Source organism: Acomys minous (genome assembly GCF_964271855.1).
Source record: "Acomys minous genome assembly, chromosome: 3".
In the NCBI taxonomy this organism is placed as follows: domain Eukaryota; kingdom Metazoa; phylum Chordata; class Mammalia; order Rodentia; family Muridae; genus Acomys; species Acomys minous.
Genome location: NC_140485.1, coordinates 56,897,785 through 56,916,551, shown reverse-complemented (window position 1 = coordinate 56,916,551; position 18,767 = coordinate 56,897,785). Strand labels below are relative to the sequence as shown.

The window sequence follows — 18,767 nt, the reverse complement described above, 5'->3', positions numbered from 1 at the left end:
CGGAAGAACTTGGACAGTAGGTTGCTCTGTCTAGTTTTTCTTGCCTTCCCTACCATATTCTAGTCGCTTTATTTCCTGTGTGCCTCCATTTGTCTCCAGATAGCTCATGCTGCTAGGTCACACTGTAATCTGCATGTTCCAAGGCAGCTTCTTCTTGACTTCTTCCATTTCTTTTTGTCAGGCCCAAGGTATGTGTGCTGGGCTCCCGGGAGCAGCTGTGTATTCACCCTGAAGTGAAGAAGCAGGAGAGTAACCACATGCAGGTGAGCCTCTGGGCACCCGGCTCTGTGGTTCTGCTGGTTGAATGGTGCAGATGCCAACGTGGCCGCTGTGCCGCCTGCTGGGCTGGGCCAGGGCTTAGAGAGCACAGGAAAGATCATCATGGGGAAGCTGGGGTGAGAGCTGGGGCGGACCGTTTCTTACCCACTCCAGGTGAGCGCTCTGCCTTTCCTCTTACAGATCCACTTGTGCCGCAAGAAGGTGGCGAGTCGCTCCTGTCATTTCTACAATAATGTGGAAGGTAAGACCAAGTTCTTTTGGTTTTTTGAAACAAGGTTTCTCTGTGTAGTCCTGGCTGGCCTGGGCTCACTTTGTAGACCTGGCTGTCCTCCTGCCTCTGCTTTCTGAGTATTGAGAATAAAAGTGTGTGCTACCACACCCAGATAACACCAACTTCTTCTTCTTTTTTTTTTTTAAGATTTTTTTTTATTATTATTATCTATACAGTATTCTGCCCATATGTGTGCCTGCCCACCACAAGAAGGCACAGATCTGATTACAGGTGTTTGTAAGCCACCAACCGTGTGGTTCCTGGGAATTGAATTCAGGACATTTGGAAGAGCAGATGGTGCTCTTAAACTCTGTGCCATCTCTCCAGCCTGTTGGCTCTGTTTCTTAACAATTAGACTTTATTATACAACCCAACTGTCCTATACAAGAGGGGAAAAAGGTTAAAGGGAAACAAGAGTAAACCTTCTGGTGTCTGCTCCACGGGACGGATCCCTTGGTGTCTCTGGCCTGTGCGCTGGTCCGACCTGTATGCTGGTCCTTTCCTGCAGCCTTCTCCTCTCCTCTCTGCTGCATCTCTCTCTCTCTCTCTCTCTCTCTCTCTCTCTCTCTCAAGCTATGGCCGGTCTCCTCTCAGGATCCCTCCTCCCATCTGTGTTTGATTAGAAACAATAGCCTGGCTGAATTCCAGACCCAGACCCAGGACGGCTCCACTCAGTTTATCACAAGGTCAATCTCAGTGAGGTATCCGTGGTGTTACCAAGTGCCTTCACCTGGGATGATGCCTACAATCCTTCCCACACCAGCCCCTAACACCAACTTCTTAAAGCTGTTCCTGCTAACTGTCGTGCAGAGTTTGGGTGAGGCTTATGCAACCTTCTAGAGTTTAGTAGCACCAAACCTATCTGCTTTCCTCTGTGGGGCAGAGTGAGGCTGTACACCTGGGTACTATCTTTTGGGCCTGAGGGGTTTCCTGCATTGGTTTAATATGGAGAAGAACTGATGCAGTCAGGAATGGCTCTCACCATCAGGTGACCTGTTCAAACAGGGTCCATGCTGAGTACGTGCTTTCCCTCTGGAAGCCTGATCTTTGCCTGATAGATGTGGCCTTTGACAAGCCTAAGGACTTGGACACTGATTTTCTTGTAAATTGTTCAGCTGACAACACCACTGTGGTGTCATGACTTGCTGGGAGTTGGACACATCTGTCTTCCCCTGAGTTTGTTGAGTCCCTCTTTTTCCTTTGCTGAGTTATGACAAGACAAGCTTCTTGTGACGTGTCCTTCATTGTTTCTGTAACCAGAGGGTCATACATGTGCATAACTGACTGAAGGGCTCGGGGCTTCAGCCTCGGTAGGGCTAGAATTCCTTTTGTTTCCCATGCTAGTGTTCAGGCTGCTCTCTTTTATGCTTAGTGAGTGCCCAGGGCCCTAGAAGGGAGGCCGTTGCATCTGCTGCTGGTCAGGCCAAAGCCTAAGACTGGGAGAGGGTCTCCCACCACCCAGCATCTTTGCTGTCAGCCTCTTGGAAAGATGACATGACATGGCTCTGGTGAGCACCTCAGCTCTATTCCTTCTTGCTTGCCTTGTGTTTTGGTCTCGTGTCACTAAAGGCTCTTAGTCATCTCAGTGTGCGCTTGCCCAGGCCCGAGGTGTGGATGTATGCCTTGAACCAGCCCTCAGGTCTCTGATCTGGACACTGTGAGTCTAGGGCTGGTGACCCCTTTGGAAACTCCATGATCATAGCTGTCATTCCCTGTTCTCATTAGCTTCCTAGAGAGAGGGCCTACTGGGAGTCTTCAAGCTCATGTATTGGGTCTGTGGAAAACAGGGAGGTATGAGCAGATAGCGCCAAGCTTTTCTGCAGTGGCCTGGTTAGGGACAGTCCTCTTGCCTGTGGCCACTGCTCCTGTCTCCTGGTGGGAGACTCCTGACTAGCCTGAGTGAGTCCTTCCATGGGTCTTGGTTGCCTGGAAGGCGTTCTTTTATTTTCTTTCTTTCCTCTTATGTATATGATGTTTTGCTTTCATATATGTCTATATATCACTTTTATGCCTGGCGTCTGCAGAGGCCAGAAGAGGGAGTCAGATCCCCTGAACTGGAGTTACTAACAGTTGTGAGCCACCCTGTGGATGCTGGAAATCAAACCCAGAACCTCTGGAATAACAACCAGGTCTCTCAACTGCTGAGCCATCTATCCAGGCCTTTTTAAAAAGAGAGTGTGGGTGTCTGTGTGTGTGTACATGTGTACACAGGAGTGTGGGTCTTACAGCAGCCAGATGTGGTCATTGCACCCTCTGGGGCTGGAGTTGCAGGTGGTTGTAAGCTGACTGATGTGGGTGCTGGCATCCAAACTGGTTCTCTGCAGTAGCACAAATTCTCTTTAACTTTTGAATTAACTCAACAGTTCCTTTCTTTTTCTATTTTGAATGCATCTCAGATAGCTAAGTCTAGCCTCAGACTTGCTCTGTAGCCAAGGATGAACTTGAACTTTTGGTCTTCCTGTTTCTACCTCCTAAGTACTGGTATTATAGGCATGTCTTCCCCCCCTCCCACCCCCCCTCTCGTGCAGTGCTGGGGATTAATCCAGTTTTTTGTCTACTAGGGATTCACTCATTCTCTCTTCTTCACAGTCTGGGCAGAGGACACTGTGTGGGTCAGCACTTTGATGCCTGGAAGCTCAGATGTACTGCCCCAGCCCTCAGCTGCATTGCCCTTTCCTTTCGTAGGTCCTGGAGGATGAGGGAGCTTTGGGGCCACAGCAATAGTCCTGCCATAAACTCCTTCTTCAGGACCCTAAGTTCCTTGTGACAGAGAGGAGCCGTTCTATGTGGCTTACAGCTCTTCTGTGTGTCTCCTTCTTAGGCTTCTGGGCTTAGTTTTATGAGCTACAGATCAGCGCCCTCCACACTTGGCCTTTGGATGGTTGCTGATCTGTGAGGCTGCTTCTCTGTTGAGGTAGGCTCTGGGATTATCTCTCTTTAGCTGGCCAGTCCTGCCTCTCTGTGGAATGGGATACAGCCCAGGGCGGCTTCAAGAGGAAGGTATCTTGGGTTTATTTCATCTTACAGTTTGTAGTCAAGTCAGGAACCTGGAAGCTGGAACTGAAGCCGAGGTTGTGAAGGGTGCTGCTTACTGGCCTGCTTCCTGCGGCTTGCTCAGCCTGCGTCCTTGTAGTCACTGGGATCGCCAGCCTAGGGGTGACACCACCTACAGTGAGCTGGACTCTCTCATGTCAGTCATCACTGGAGAAAATGCATCACAGCCTTGTTGTAGTTTTTCAGTTGAGGTTTCCTCTTCCAAATGACTGGTTTGTGTCAAGTTGACGTAAAACTAGCTGGCACAAAAGGCTTGTGTTGCTGATGGGAAAGGAGGGTGGTAGAGACCTGGGATGCTGCCTGGCTGGCATCCCAACAGGACCTGGGAGGTGGACGGCCAGCCCTCTCCACCCAGGACTTGACCAGAAATGGAACAACTCAGGTCATCTCTCTCCACCTGTGCCTTCTTGCTTTACTTCTCTTTGCTGACCCTTGACTGGTGTCCCTTCCTCAGCTCTGAACAGAGGATATGGAAAACTGAGTCTCTGCCACAGTATGACTTGAATGGCTGGTCTGTTGTGAGGGATATGATGTGATCTTCCTTTTTACCAGCCCTCCTTTTCCTGGGGGCATTTTTGGAGAGGTCACTAGTGTGTGGCTTGCTGCGTTCCATACGCAGCTGAGCCAGAGTTGGCAGGACCTTCCTCAGGCATTGCCGTAGCTCGGATTGGGTGGGCGATTGTGCTATGGCAGGGTAGTCCTTAAGGGCTGTTCTGCCTTGGGCCTTGTAGTCAGCCAGGTCGTGCCTGTTCCTCATCTGCTGTTGTAAGGAAAGGATGGAGTACAAGTTGAACTGGGCAGGCTCGGCCTTGGTGTCAGCTCTCCTGTCCACTGCTTGGTAGAAAGCTAGGGCAAGTGGCCATATGTTTATAAACTATGATGAAGAGCTAAGTCTGTGGGCGGCTCCGCTCCTCTCCACCTCAGGAGGCTGGGTGTTTTGGCCTCTCCTATCCTGCTTTGAGATGTCCGTGCTGCTCGGGACCCTGGGAAGTACTGACCTAACCCTGGTACCTACCTCCCAGGTACAGAACAGGACTTCCTTGAGGTCACTTCAGGTTGTGGTCTCTCGTGGGGACCTGGTTCACTTAGTAAGGATTCTTTCTGGTAAGTGCCATGTTTCCTGCTTCACAGGAGCTTGTCTCTTGTGTATCTCTTGGAGTCCTTAGACACTCAAATGGACTGTGAGCATCTGTGCTTACTCTGTGTCTTACTTGCAGAGAAAAGCCTGGAGCAAGAGTTGGCTACCCCCATCCTGGACATTGAGGACCTCGTCAAGAGTGGAAGCAAACACAAGTGAGACCTCTCCCAGTGAGGCCATGGCTGCTTTGTCCTTCTCTGATGGACTCTCATCATATGGGAAGCATAATGTGTTTGTGTTTCTTTTTATGAAACTAACAATGTGAAAATTCTAAGCAGTTCTGAGAAATACAAGGTGAAACATCTGAAAGCAGCCCCTGTCCCTCAGCCCACCCAGCATGAGCATTGTGAACAGTGCAGAGCAGTGTCCTTTGTGCTTCCTGTCCAGATGCTCGGCTAGTACACCATGGATGGCTTTCCTTGTGTGTATGTGAAGTTTAACTCCCTTCCTTCTGATAGGAACACTATGAGTTTTTGTCTGGTTTTGTTTGTTTTATTCAGGACAGAGTCTCAATTAGCCCAGGCTGACTTCAAGATTTGCTATGTAGCTGAAAATAAGCCCGAACTTGTGATCCTCTTGCCTCCACACTCCCGTGTGCACTACCAAGCCTAGATTCAAGTGGCAATAAGAAAAACTTCAGCAGCTAAGGCTGTATGTAGCTCTTGCCTGATTCATGTGAGGCCCTGGGTTTTAGTCCCAGTAATGCAGAAAAGAAAGACAGATTGAGATTCCTTCCTTCCTTCCTTTCCTTCTTTCTTGTATATCTATGTTTTGTGTTTCTAATAACCAGTGCCCAGGAACGGGACTGGATTTTTGTTTGTTGTTTGAGATAGGGTTTCTCTGTGTGGCTGCCCTGGCTGTTCTGGACCTCGCTCTATAGACCAGACTGGCCTTGAATTGACAGAGATCCACCTGCCTCTGTTTCATGGTTAAAGGTGTGCGCCACTACCACCTGGCTGGATTTTGTTTTTAAGGAGGTCGTTTTGTGTGTTTTTGGCTGATAGGGTCTTAAAGAACCCAGCCTGGCTTTGAGCTCACTGTGTGGCTAAGATGACCATGAATTTCCCCCCCCCCTTTTAATCTCTGTATGTATGTATGGTGTATATGTAGGTGTATAGGTGCCATGCATGTGTGGTAGTCAGAGGACAAACGTGGGGCTTGGGTCCTGCTTTCTACCTTATGATAGAATCTCTTGCTTATCACTGAGTAGCCCAGGTTAGTTGGCCTGAGAACTTCCAAGAATCCTTCTGCGTCTGCCTCCCATCTCTCTGAGATGAAAGTATCTGGCTTTGTATGCATTTTGGGGCTCTGGATCATGTTTTTCATGCTTATATGGCAAGCACTTTATTTACTGAGCCATCTCCTACCTTGAACTGATTTCCTGCTTTCAATTTTTAGTGCTGAGGTGGTGCGTGCACCAGCAGGTCTGGCTTACATGGTACAGAGGATTGAACCCAGGGTTTTGTACGTGCTAGACAAACATTCTGCTAGCTTAGTTACCTTCTCAGCCCATTACTATTGTGTGGATGTCAGGCAGCTTTGTGGACTTGATTCTCTCCTTCCAACGTCACATGGATTCTAGGAATCAAACTGAGGTTGTTGGGTTTGTGTGGCAAGTGATTTACTTGCCAAGACGTTTTCCTGATCCCATCAAGTTTTGAGTTGGGTTTTGTTGTTGTTTGTTTTAAGAGTTATTTATTTATTATTATGTATACAGTACTCTGCCTGCATGTACACCTGCAGGCTAAAAGAGGCCATCAGGTCACATTATAGATGGTTGTGAGCCACCATGTGGTTGCTGGGAATTGAACTCAGGATCTCTGGAAGAGCAGACAGGACTCTTAACCACTGAGCCATCTTTCCAGCCCCATAAATAATTTTTTTCCCCCGAGACAGGGTTCTCTGTGTAGTCCTGGCTGTCCTGGACTTGCTTTGTAGACCAGGCTAGCCTCAAACTCACACGATCCACCTTCCTCTGCCTCCCAAGTGCTGGGATTAAAGGCGTGCACCACCACATCCGGCCCAGAACTCATTTTTAAGATGAGGCTGGCCTAATCAGAGATCTGCTTACTTCTGCCTATAAGTGCTGGAAATAAAGGTGTGCACACCCAGCCCAGCACCTGTTAAGTTTTAAAACAGATGATACCTTCACATGGGCTGCCCTTTCATCCCAGGTACCAATTTCTTTAGGCTTTGTGCACAGAATAAGAGGTTACTCCAGAGGAACACAGAGGACACAGTGACTATGCAATTGTTGTACCTTTGTATATTCTGTGAAAGGACAAAGGGCACAGTGACCATGCAGTGGTTGTACCTTTGCATACTCCTGGAAGGGGCAGAGGGCACAGTGACCGTGCAGTGGTTGTGCCTTTGCATACTCCTGTGAAGGGGCAGAGGGCACAGTGACCGTGCAGTGGTTGTGCCTTTGCATACTCCTGTGAAGGGGCAGAGGGCACAGTGACCGTGCAGTGGTTGTGCCTTTGCATACTCCTGGAAGGGGCAGAGGGCACAGTGACCGTGCAGTGGTTGTACCTTTGCATACTCCTGGAAGGGGCAGAGGGCACAGTGACCGTGCAGTGGTTGTACCTTTGCAGACTCCTGTGAAGGGGCAGAGGGCACAGTGACCATGCAGTGGTTGTACCTTTGCATACTCCTGGAAGGGGCAGAGGGCACAGTGACCGTGCAGTGGTTGTACCTTTGCATACTCCTGTGAAGGGGCAGAGGGCACAGTGACCGTGCAGTGGTTGTGCCTTTGCATACTCCTGTGAAGGGGCAGAGGGCACAGTGACCGTGCAGTGGTTGTACCTTTGCATACTCCTGTGAAGGGGCAGAGGGCACAGTGACCGCGCAGTGGTTGTAGCTTTGCATACTCCTGGAAGGGGCAGAGGGCACAGTGACCGTGCAGTGGTTGTAGCTTTGCGTACTCCTATGAAGGGACTTACAGTTCCTCTTTCTCTTTTCAACTCAGAGTGTGCCCATACTACCTTTCTCGAAACATGAAGCAGCAAGCTGACATCATCTTTATGCCATACAATTACTTGTTGGATGCTAAGGTGAGGAGTTGATGATGACTGGTGTCCCTAGGCTTTGGAGGAGCCGTCTGAACCTTTGTCTGTTGGGTCCTTAGAGAGCAAATGTGGGCAAGAGGCCTCTCTTCCACCATTGATTGGGCTGCAGACCTGTCCAGATGCAGCAGGGAGTAGCCAGAGCCGTGGCCTCGTCATTCTGAGCATCCTAGGCATAGGCAGGCAGAGCTTGCCATTGGGCCTGACAGTTCAGCTCCTCTACTTCAAATCAGATCACAGGAAGTACAGATGCCTGAGGGAAATTGAGCGCTTTGTGTCCTCCCTGATGTTCTGTATGTTTGTCTGGCTGTCTTTGTTTCATTTAACATAGTTAGAATTTTTTTCTTAAAATCTTTAAATTACATATTTACTGTGTGTATGTGCGCGTGCACACATGCTCACTGTGTATGTGGAAATCAGGATAACTTGGAGGAGTTAGTTTTCCCTTCTACCACATGAGTCAGACTAAACTGAGGTTTTCAAACTTGACAGCAAGTTCTTCTTTTTGCTGGTCCAAAGCTAAGATTTTTTTTTTTCTTTTTCTTTCAAGACTGGGTTTCTCTATGTAGCCTTGGCTGTCCTGGACTCTATTTGTAGACCATGCTGACCTCAAACTCACCTCTGCCTCCTTGAGTGCTGGGATTACAGGCATGCGCAACTGCGCCCAGCTGGATTTTGTTCTGTTTTTCAAGACAGGGTTTCTCTGTGTAGCCTTGGCTGTCCTAGACTCACTTTGTAGACCAGGCTGACCTTGAACTCACAGAGATCTGCCTGCCTCTGCCTCCCAGGTGCTGGGATTAAAGGTCAAATGTATCTCAGATTGACCTCTAACCTGCTATGTAGCTAAGGAGGGCCTTGAACTTTTAATTCTCCCACCTCTACCTTCCTGAGGGCTATAATTGTAGGCATGTACCACAAGATATGTTTTATGTAGTGTTGAGTTTAAAACCTGGCATGGTGGAGCATGCCTGAGATCCCAGCAGGGAGGCACAGGCAGGCAGATTTCTGTAAGTTAGAGGCCAGTCTGGTCTACAAAGTGATCCAGGACAGCCAGGGCCACATTGAGAAACCCTGTCTCGAAAAACCAAATCAGCCAACCAACCAACCAACCAACCAACCAACAACCGACCAAACACAGGCTTTGTGTATGTTAGGCAAGCACTCTACCAGTATTCCTGGCTCCTGTAGCTGAGGATAATGCTCTTGTGTTCAGTAACTTGTAGTGTCAGTAATAAGCTAGTGGGCATCTTTTGCCTCTAATCTTTATGGTAAATACTCATCAAGAACTTACTGTGCTGAGTGCTGTCTCACACATCTCTTATAGAGCTGGGATTTTAGTGTCTGGAGTTGGGGGAGTAGGTAGCAGAAAATGCTACTGAAGGGCAGATGGAGGCTGCAGATAAGTGCACTGGACAGAAGAAAGGCTTCAGTGGCTGTGGCGAAGTAAAGGCAAACACCTTACCTGCAGAGCTATCTTGCTGGTTCCAGCATGACAGTTTTGAAGAGCTAGGTTAGAAATCACTGCAAAATCCAGAATGGCAAGAATGTGCTTACAGCTGGCAGAGTGGTGGGTAGTGAGCTCAGTACTGTAGCACTGAGCTACAGCAAACCAGAGGAGTGCAGTGGGGAATGGAAGCATGTGGGGTTTTTTGTTTGTTTGTTTGGGGTTTTTTGTTTTTGTTTTTTTGAGACGGGGTTTCTCTGTGTACCCTTGGCTATCCTGGACTTGCTTTGTAGACCAGGCTGTCCTTGAACTCACAGCGATCCGCCTGCCTCTGCCTCCTGAGTGCTAGGATTGAAGGCGTGCGCCACCACGCCCAGCTACGTGTGTTTTTTATTTGTTCTTCAAAACATGGTACTGGAATAAGTAGCTGTGCACTTGGAAAAATAAGCTTTAGTCCTTCTCACTGTGCAAATATAAATGCAAAGGCTAAAACGAAAAGTTTTTGGAAAGGCTTCCCTGTGTATCCCAGTCTGGCTTGAAGTCACTGTGTCTCTGTCTCTGCTGCCTACTGAGTGTGGGGTTACAGGTGTGTGACACTGCCTGGCTTGGGGCTAAGGGTTCTTATCTCACACTCATTCCAATATTGTTAATCATAAAAGAGAGATTAAAAGTTAGACTTGGGAAGACATGGTGGCACATGCCTTTAATCTCAGCACTCAGGAGGCAGAGGCAGGTAGACTGTTGTGAGTTCAAGGCCAGCCTGGTCTACAGAACGAGTTCCAGGACAGCCAAGGCTACACAGAGAAGCCCTGTCTTGAAAAAACAAAACAAAACAAAAAAGTTAGACTTAAACAAAATTTCAAGTTTAAACTCTTTGAAATTATTAGGAAAATTAAGGTTTTATTACTTTGTTTTGAGACAGGGTCTCACTGTGTCATTCTGGCTGGCTGGAACTCACAGAACTTTGTCTGCCTGTCTCTTGCTTGTTAGAATTAAAGGTGTATGCTGTCACATGCTGAGAGAAAGTTAGTATAAACTCTTAACATCAGCTTTTCAATAGTATTAAGTTTCAAAGAAAACTGAAGTGCTTCTTTATTTGTGTGTGAGTGTGTATGCACGAGCCACAGTGCACATGGAGGTCGGAGGACAAATTACAAGAGTTGGTTCTCTCCTTCCACAATGTGGATTTCAGGGGTTGAACTCAAGGCTTGGGAAGGTATATGCCTTACCTTCTAAGCCATTTTGATGTTTCCACTGTTAGTTTAAAAATGTTTTTAGCTGGACATGGTGGTGCATGCCGTTAGTCCCAGCACTTGGGAAACAGAGGCAGATGGGTCTCTTTGAGTTTGAGGCCAGCCAGGGCTACACAGAGAAACCTTGTCTTAAAAAACAATAGGAAGTGATACTGCATTCTGATGGAAATGGCTGAAATTAAAGAGGCTTGAGGGTCTGGGAAATTGGCTCAGTGGTAGAGCCCTTGTCCTGCACATGTAAGCCCCTTGTAGTCAATCCTCAGCACCTGATGACCTGAGTTCAAGCCCTGGGACTTACATGGTGGGAGGTGAGAACTCTTGCGTTGTCCTGTGACCTCTACATGTGAACCTTAGCATACATGCACTCTACCCCCACAAAGTAAAACACCCTACAACAAACAAAGCCGTAAAAGTAAAAGGAAATTAAAGTATGAGGTGTGGGGCAACTGTGGCTGGTGGGTGTGTAGATCGTGTAGGAGCTCTTTCATCATAGTGCCAGTGGCTGCTTGGAGGGAAGTGATGTCCTTAGTCTAGTTACATAGGCGTGCAGTCACTGACAGCTCCACAAGTGGGAAGCCGGGCCTGGTGTATCCTTATAGTGATGTATAGAGAAGTGAGCAAGTCTCAGACACATTTCCTTAGGGTGCGTTCTTTATAAGGGAGTATAATAGTGTTTATGTAATGCTCACATCTGTCAAAACCCAGCTGTGGGGCTAGAGAGGCGGCCCAGTGGCCAAGAGCGCTGGCTGCTCTTCGGAAGAACCTGGATTTGATTTCCCGAACCCACCTGGTGTCTCACAGTGTCCTAACGGTAGTTCCAGGAGAATCCGATGCTCTCCTCTGGCCTTTGTGGGTACCGCATGCATGTGGTCCACAGACCATACACGCAGACAAAACACCCATATATATATATATATATATATATATATATATAATAAAATCTTTAAAAAACAAACAAACAAACCCATGTGGTGCTGGGCATGGTAATGTGTTCCTGTAATCTCAGCATCAGCGAACTAGAGCAGAAAGATCAGGAGAGCAGGGCCAGCCCGAGCGTAGTCCTGGAGCACTTGAAGCTCTGGCTTTGGGACCTAGCGTTGCAAAACAAAACAAAATAAATGCAACTGTCCACTTGTGGATTCAGTTCTCTTCTACCTTGTGGGTTCTAGGGATCAAACTGAGGTTATTGGGCTTAGAGGCAAGTGCCTTTTCCTTCCTAGCCACCTCACTGGCTTACTTGGCCATCCTGTTGGCACATATGGCTTTGTGCTGTGTGAGCAATTCCTTGGTACAGATAGCCATGAGCACCCAACTCTGGTCAGGCTCGGACAGGTACAGTAAGCCCGCTTTCCCCAATCAGCTTGGTGCAGGTGCCAGTCCTCACAGTGGAGATGGAAACCTTTGTCTTTTCTTCCACGTGCGTGTGGCACCTCTTTGTTTGGTGCACACCACCTGCCTGATGCTCCTCTTTTCCTGTATATGCAGGCCTGCACTCAGCTGGTCCTGCATGACTCCAGCTCATGGTAATTTCCTTTCTTTGTAGAGTCGTAAGGCACACAATATTGACCTGAAGGGAACAGTTGTGATCTTTGATGAAGCTCACAATGTGGTAAGTCCCCTTGCCTGTCTCTCCCAGCTTTCTCCATGTTTCTGGAGAAGCTCTACCTTGAACCCAGAGGCCTGGTTCTCAGGGCCAAGTAAGCTCAGGTGCTGCTCTTCCCTGACAGTCTTAGCAGTTGCCTCACCTGGGTCATAGACTGGCCAGTTGGGCTTCAGATGTGTCCCTTAGGTGTCAGGGTCCATACAAGAGCCTCTCACTGGTCCTCTGCCCCTCTGGCCGGTTGGTAGGGATTGCCTGGTTCTGCCAACTCTTGTACCATACTCTAGTCTTTCCTGCATGTCTTTGCTCTTCAGGCCTCTTGGCTTGACCCTTAGGAAATTTCTGGGGGAGACAATTGCTCATCTTTGGTAACAATAGCAACAAGGGTGGATCCTGGAGGCCCTCCTGGCTCCCTTTGTCCCTTTTCACCAGCACATTATCACCGTGACCCCGCCACCCCTGTCTCTGTTGGCTCTGCTTCCTCAGGATTATGTGGAAGGACCGCAGAGGATGAACAGCCTCCTCCTCAGCTGCTGTGGGGCCTGTGATGAAACCATTAGAGAGCTAGTCTCCCCACAGCAGGGCCTTCCTTACTACTCGACACGCGGCAGCTGTTGCTATGGCAATTACTGAGCTGATAGGTGGTATCATCTGACTTTTGAAGCCAGAATTACTGCTTTTGTTGATAAATTTCCATTAACAAAATTTTGGCAACTTAAATGAAAGAATCTTTTTATTATATATATATTTATTATTTTTTGTTTGTTTGTTTTGGTTTTTTTTTTTTTGGTTTTTTGGTTTTTTGAGACAGGGTTTCTCTATGTAGCCTTGGCTGCCCTGGACTCGCTTTGTAGACCAGGCTGGCCTCAAACTCACAGCGATCCGCCTGCTTCTGCCTCCCAAGTGCTGGGATTAAAGGCGTGCTCCACCGCGCCTGGCGAAAGAATCTTTTTAAAAATATTGGTGAGGACAGTGAGTCATCTTTGGACCAACTTTACCAGGAGCTGGGGCTCTGGGGACTTCTTCCAGCCCCTCCTGCGTCTCCACTTCTGTTTCTAGAAGCCCCATCTGCCCCACTCTGCTGTAACACAGGTCTACTTTGGCCCTCAGGAGAAGATGTGTGAGGAGTCAGCCTCCTTTGACCTGACTCCCCGTGATGTGGCTTCAGGCCTGGAGGCCATCAGCCAGGTCTTGGAGGAGCAAGCCCACGTGGCCCAGCAGAGCGAACTCCAGCTGGAGTTCGGTGCAGACATCTCCAGCTCAGGTAAGTTTAAGGCTAAGGGTGGAAAAGTAGGGCCTAGGGCGTCTGGAGGCGTCTTGAAGTATATTCTGCGTAAGAGCGAAGTCTGCTCGTCCTAGTCATTTTGTCTAGATAACACATGGGACGTGAGTGTGCTAAGATTTGGTGCAGGGATCCTGTTGTGTGACATTCTGTCTGTTCATCCCAGAGAGTGGCCAATAGCAGACCAAAGAAGTACTTCTACTCAGTCTTGTTTAGTGAGTTCCAGGACACTCAGGAGACAGCAGGCTACACGGGTCAGGGCACTCAAAGGACAAAAGCCTCTCCTTAGTAATGGTTACGTGGTGCTGGGATCAAACCCAGGGCCTTGTGCACTTGAGGTAAGCCTTCCACCAACTGAGACTTAGCCAAAGCAGCAGCTCAGGGAAGGGCTTTATCTTGGCTCTCAGAGTCTAATCCACCGTAGCTGGGACTCTGGAGGCAAGGGCTAAAGCAGTTAGTTTGTCTGTAGTCAGAAAATAGGTGGAGGGAGAAGGAGAGAGAAAGAAAGGGAAGGAGATGAGAGGGAAGAGAGAAACGCTACTGAACTCACTTTTTTTTTTTTGAGATAAGGTTTCTATGTCCTGTAACTCCATGTAGACCACCCTGGCCTGGAACTCACACAAGTCCACCTCTCTCTCCCTCCAGGTGTACCTCACCACATCCAGCTGGCTTTCTTTTTCCTTTTTCTTTAGGGTAGACCTTTAACCCATGGCATGGCTCTGCTCATGCTTAGGTCTTACCATTTCCATTAGCCCGGCCTGGAAGCCCCTTCACAGGCTTGAGCAGAGACTCTGTCTCCTAGCCTCTTCTAGTTCACAGTGCTAATCATTAGGTGTTCGTTTAACTATCTGGTTGGTACAACTCGTCATCCATCTTACTGCTGAGACTCAATATCCCATTGAAATCCTCTTGAAGGTCATTTCTGTGTCCTGCTAACCTGCCCTGCCCATCACTGACAACTTCTCTGCTATTGGGCTTGTGACGCTCTGCTTCCCACCCACACCCACCCCCCACCTCCAGGCCAGTTAGCCTCCAGCAAGCTCGGGTTTCCTCGTCTTTCCCTCTTCCCTCTGTCCTCACAAAGCTCTGTCTGAACACGTGTGGGCACATGCTGATGGGTACTCACTAGCTCCAGGTCTCCTGGGAGCATGAATGTATTCACATGTGTTTCTAAAGGTGAATGTGGGCTTGTGCTGTTGTACCCAAGTCAAATGTGCATCCTACCTCACTTCCTCTCCCCTGCCCTGTGTACACTGGGAACCTTGGTTCTTGGCACTACAGACAGTACTAAAAAGATGGAACTGTGTCCATACTTTCTCATCTAGGGCTCAGCATGGGGCTGGAAGACATCGCAAAGCTGAAGAGTAAGTGTTGCCTTCCTTCCCCTTGGGCTGGTGAGAGGCGTGCCCCTGACATGTCCTTGGTTCACAGTGATCCTGCTTCGCCTGGAGGCGGCTATTGATGCTGTCCAGCTGCCCGGGGATGACAGAGGAGTCACCAAACCTGGAAGGTGAGTGATCGATGCTGACCTCACGACCTCAAGTCCTGTCAGGGTTGGAGATAAATAGAGCCTCACAGGGTTCTGTCTGAGCACTTTACCTAGCAGTGGGGGCTGTTTTCAAATTTCAAGGTTTAGAAAGAGTTACCAGCTTTAAAAAGAAGATTTTGTTTTTCTTTTTATATATGTGTATATATGGGTATTTGTATGAATGTGAGCTGGTGCCTGTGGAGTTTGGAAGAGGGTGTTGGAGTCCCTGAATCTAGAGTTACAGACCGTTATAAGCCACGCAGTATGGATCTGGAAACCAAACTCAGGTCTCCTGGAAAAAGAGCAAGCACTCTTAACCACTGAGCCATCTTACCAAGCCAGTTGCCAGCTTTTTATGTAGTCATTGAAAACCCTGGGAGTAACAGCACGCACAGCTACACAGTCTCATCCAGCTGCTTCCTCCAGCTCTCTCTGGCCGCTTGTTGACACAGCAAGTGCCAGTTATAACTAGACCTTCTCTTTGGGACCGTCACTGCTGTCACTGAGGCCTACTTAGAGTTCTTAGAGGCCCAGAAGATTCTGATAGTCCCATACTCTGTTTTTTGTTTTCTGAAAAACACTGTAGATAGCCTGGTTTGAAGGCTGATGGGCAAGTGGAGCTGAGGCTGAGGGGTATGGCCAGCAACTGTGCTAGGACCTGCTCTGTGCTTGTGGAGGGTAAAGCGTTTTCTGGACTCTTGGGCTTCCTGCCTTCTCTCTGAACCATTTTGTTCCCGAGTGCTAACATTTGTAAATACTCCCAGAAACTCCCAGATAAGCCAGTATACCAGCCTGATCTGGGCTCTAGTGTGCTGTTTGAGTTTTCTACCTGTCTCTGAAAGCGCTCCATGGTCTCCCCTTTCTTGTGGCTTCTGTTGCCCCTTTCTGTCTCTTTTCAAGGTTCCTAGAGTTGCTTGCCTCCAAAGACACAGGACCTGCACTCAGCTACCCCTGACTGTGGTCCCTTGCCTAGGTGCCTGGTCGTTTCCTTTGCAGGTAGTGGTTCTCATGACAGTAACCCACTGTCCTCTGCCTCCCAGGAGACCACTGAAGGGAGAAGCCTGTCACCTTCAGTGTTGGCCTCCTTGAAGTACTGAGCAGTTATTTCTGAGTGCAGAGAGTTTAAAGGCTGTTTACCTTGTAGATCCCAGAAACCATGGCCTCGTCTCCTCTCAGCCCCACGCTTCTGTTCTGTTTGGCAGCTTTATCTTCGAGCTGTTTGCTGAAGCCCAGATAACGTTTCAAACCAAAGGCTGCATTTTGGAATCACTGGACCAGATAATCCAGCACCTGGCAGGACGTGAGTCTTGGGCTGCCCACGGGGAGCATGACAGGCTAGTGGTTTTGATGTCGATGACTATGGCAGGGGTTTCTGTCCCATGTCCAGCAATCAGCGCGTGGCCACCAGTGTCAGCAGGTTGTTATCATGCCTTCCTCATGAGCAGGAATCTAGCCCACAAAGCTCCCCACCAACCTACCCTTCACGCGTGTTTATTTGAGTAGTACTGGAAAGTGAACCCAGATCTCGCTCACGGTAGGCAGGTTGCTCTACCATTGAGTCACATCCCCAGCCCTAGGTTTTCTTAGACAAGTTTTCGCTGTGTAACTCAGACTGGCTTTGTACTTGATCCTCTTGCCTTTGTCTCTAGAGCGTAAGATGACAGAGGTGGCCCCTCTTTCTGATTGAGACACAGTGGCAGTCATGACACTTAGCCAGCCGTTCTGGTCTTTCTGAGCTTTGCTGTGTGTGGTCTCTTACTGTAGTATGTCCTAGTTAGTCCTCTTGTAAGGCAGAGGATCAGAGACCTTAGTGACTTAGTGTGATGTGGGCCTCTCTGGCTTCTCCAGTTTCTGGAGGGCAGTATCCTCATGGGCTGTTCTGCTGAGTGGGGTGAGGTCTGCAGTGTCACATGCAGCAGTATTGGCTGTGCGCTGGGGGAGAGCAGCCACCCTCCCATGTCATCTGACCACAGGGTTATTTTGGAAACCTGTGCTCCTTTGGGGAGATGCTCCTATCTGACTGCTCTTTAACACCAGCAAGAACAGGCCAGCTGCCCTTCCTTAGCACATCCTGTCCCTGCTATTGGTTATGGGGAGGCCGGTTGCTTCAGCAGACGTGAGGCAGAGCTTGAAAGTGAAGCTGTGCCAGCTCCCTGTGACATGGGACTCAGCGTTTCCTTTGCTTGTGTGGATGTCAGCTCCCCCTGCTCCACAGGTACTGGTGTGTTCACTAACACGGCGGGGCTGCAGAAGCTCATGGACATCATCCAGGTAGGAGACTGCTTTTAACTACTGGGGCATCTCTTTCTGGAGGTGGCAGCACGGGCTTCAGGGAATGGACAGAGGCCCTCATATCACATGTCTGTGGCTGACAAACCCTTAAGCACCTTACTTTCACCTGAATGCAATGCAGGACTCAGTGGGAGTTGACAGAGATCTGGCCTCTTAATGGCTATTCCGTGCTCAGATAGATCCAGGGTGATGTTTAAGACCAAGATCCTGTGAAGAGTGAGGTCAGAAGTTATTTGGAGTCTACTTGTGCCCTTTGGGGCTGGCAGGACCTCCTTGTTCATAGCAGCTCCAGACAGATTCAGACTGGGAGAAATCTAGAGACAGTGACCTGAGTAGCTTCTCAAGCGAAAGGCGAATGGGCCTGGTAAATGCCTGGTTCATGTGTCCCTAGTAGAGGGATGGCTGTGGAGCCCTGACAGAGATGATGGTGGACTCTACATCTCCTCAGGTCTCTTCCTGCTTCTCACTGAGCTGTTTTGTTGTCATCCCTCTCCTTGTCTGTATGACATGCAGTTGTCATCAGGTACAGAACAGATATGACTGAGTGCAACTATGTCCTTAGCTCTAGTGGGCCAGCCAGTCCTGACCAGGAGTTGACAATAAGCCTGGTTTGGGGTCCTTTGAGTAGCTTCAGCTGTACTAAGCCTTTCTAAGGTTGTTTGCTGCTATTATTTTGTCATTTTTGTATGTTAATGGGTATTTTTGCTTGCACGAATGTATGTATACCACATGTATACCTGGTGCCTTTGGGAGCCAGAGAGGGCGTCAGATCCTCTGAAACCAGAGTTGTAAGCCACCATATGGGTGATGGGAATCGAACTTGAAACAACAGTCAATACTCTTAACTGCTGAGCCAATCCTCCAGCCCCCCTAGCCCCCCATCTTGTTAAGTTTTAATAGACATCTCAAGATTCCTGGCTGGGAGTCAGGTATAGTGGTGCTTGCCTTTAAGACCAACACTGTCGCCAGGCGTGGTGGCACACACCCGTATAATCCCAGCACTCAGGTGAGAGGCAGAGGCTGAAGGATCTCTGAGATCAAGGCCAGTCCGGTCTACAGAGCGAGTCTAGGACAGCCAAGGCTACATAGAGAAATCCTGTCTCAAAAAAAAACAAAGAAAAAAGAAAAAGGACCAGTACTTGGGAGGCAGAGATGGACAGATCTCTGAGTTCAAGGCCAGCCTGATCTGCAGAGTGAGTTCTAGTTCATCCGGTGATACATAGTGACAGTGTCTGTCTGTCTGTCTGTCTGTCTGTCTGTCTGTCTCTCTCTCTCTCTCTCTCTCTCTCTCTCTCAAAATAACCTAACCTATATGGTAACTGTTCATCCTGGGAAATACTGAGGCATAGCCAATCCCTTCATGCATAGTGCTGTGTGAAGCCTTCTGCTGAAGCCACTGGGAGTCATGGTTAATGAGCAGAAAGTGCTTTGGATTTGTGACCACAAAGCAAATCCTCTTACTGGCGAGGCTGACTATGACTGTTTGCATCCCCAGTGAGTCTGGTTATGCTGTAGCTGGGCCACAATGAGCCGGGTGCTGCCTGCTCAGTGAGTGCAGGCC

At 48.8% G+C, this 18,767-nt stretch overlaps 1 protein-coding gene across 6 annotated transcripts in view; it reads left to right on the top strand.

The window, feature by feature from the left end:
• Positions 1-18,767, top strand: part of RTEL1 (regulator of telomere elongation helicase 1) — a 72,634-nt gene that overhangs the window by 39,621 nt on the left and 14,246 nt on the right. For all 6 annotated transcript variants that reach the window (XM_084774829.1, XM_084774831.1, XM_084774832.1 and 3 more), the window contains exons 5-14: positions 182-263; positions 460-520; positions 4,822-4,897; positions 7,711-7,795; positions 12,048-12,113; positions 13,215-13,368; positions 14,712-14,750; positions 14,818-14,896; positions 16,117-16,214; positions 17,130-17,185. In XM_084774829.1, the coding sequence (XP_084630955.1) occupies positions 182-263; positions 460-520; positions 4,822-4,897; positions 7,711-7,795; positions 12,048-12,113; positions 13,215-13,368; positions 14,712-14,750; positions 14,818-14,896; positions 16,117-16,214; positions 17,130-17,185 (796 nt within the window). The remainder of the gene's footprint in view (positions 1-181; positions 264-459; positions 521-4,821; positions 4,898-7,710; positions 7,796-12,047; positions 12,114-13,214; positions 13,369-14,711; positions 14,751-14,817; positions 14,897-16,116; positions 16,215-17,129; positions 17,186-18,767) is intronic.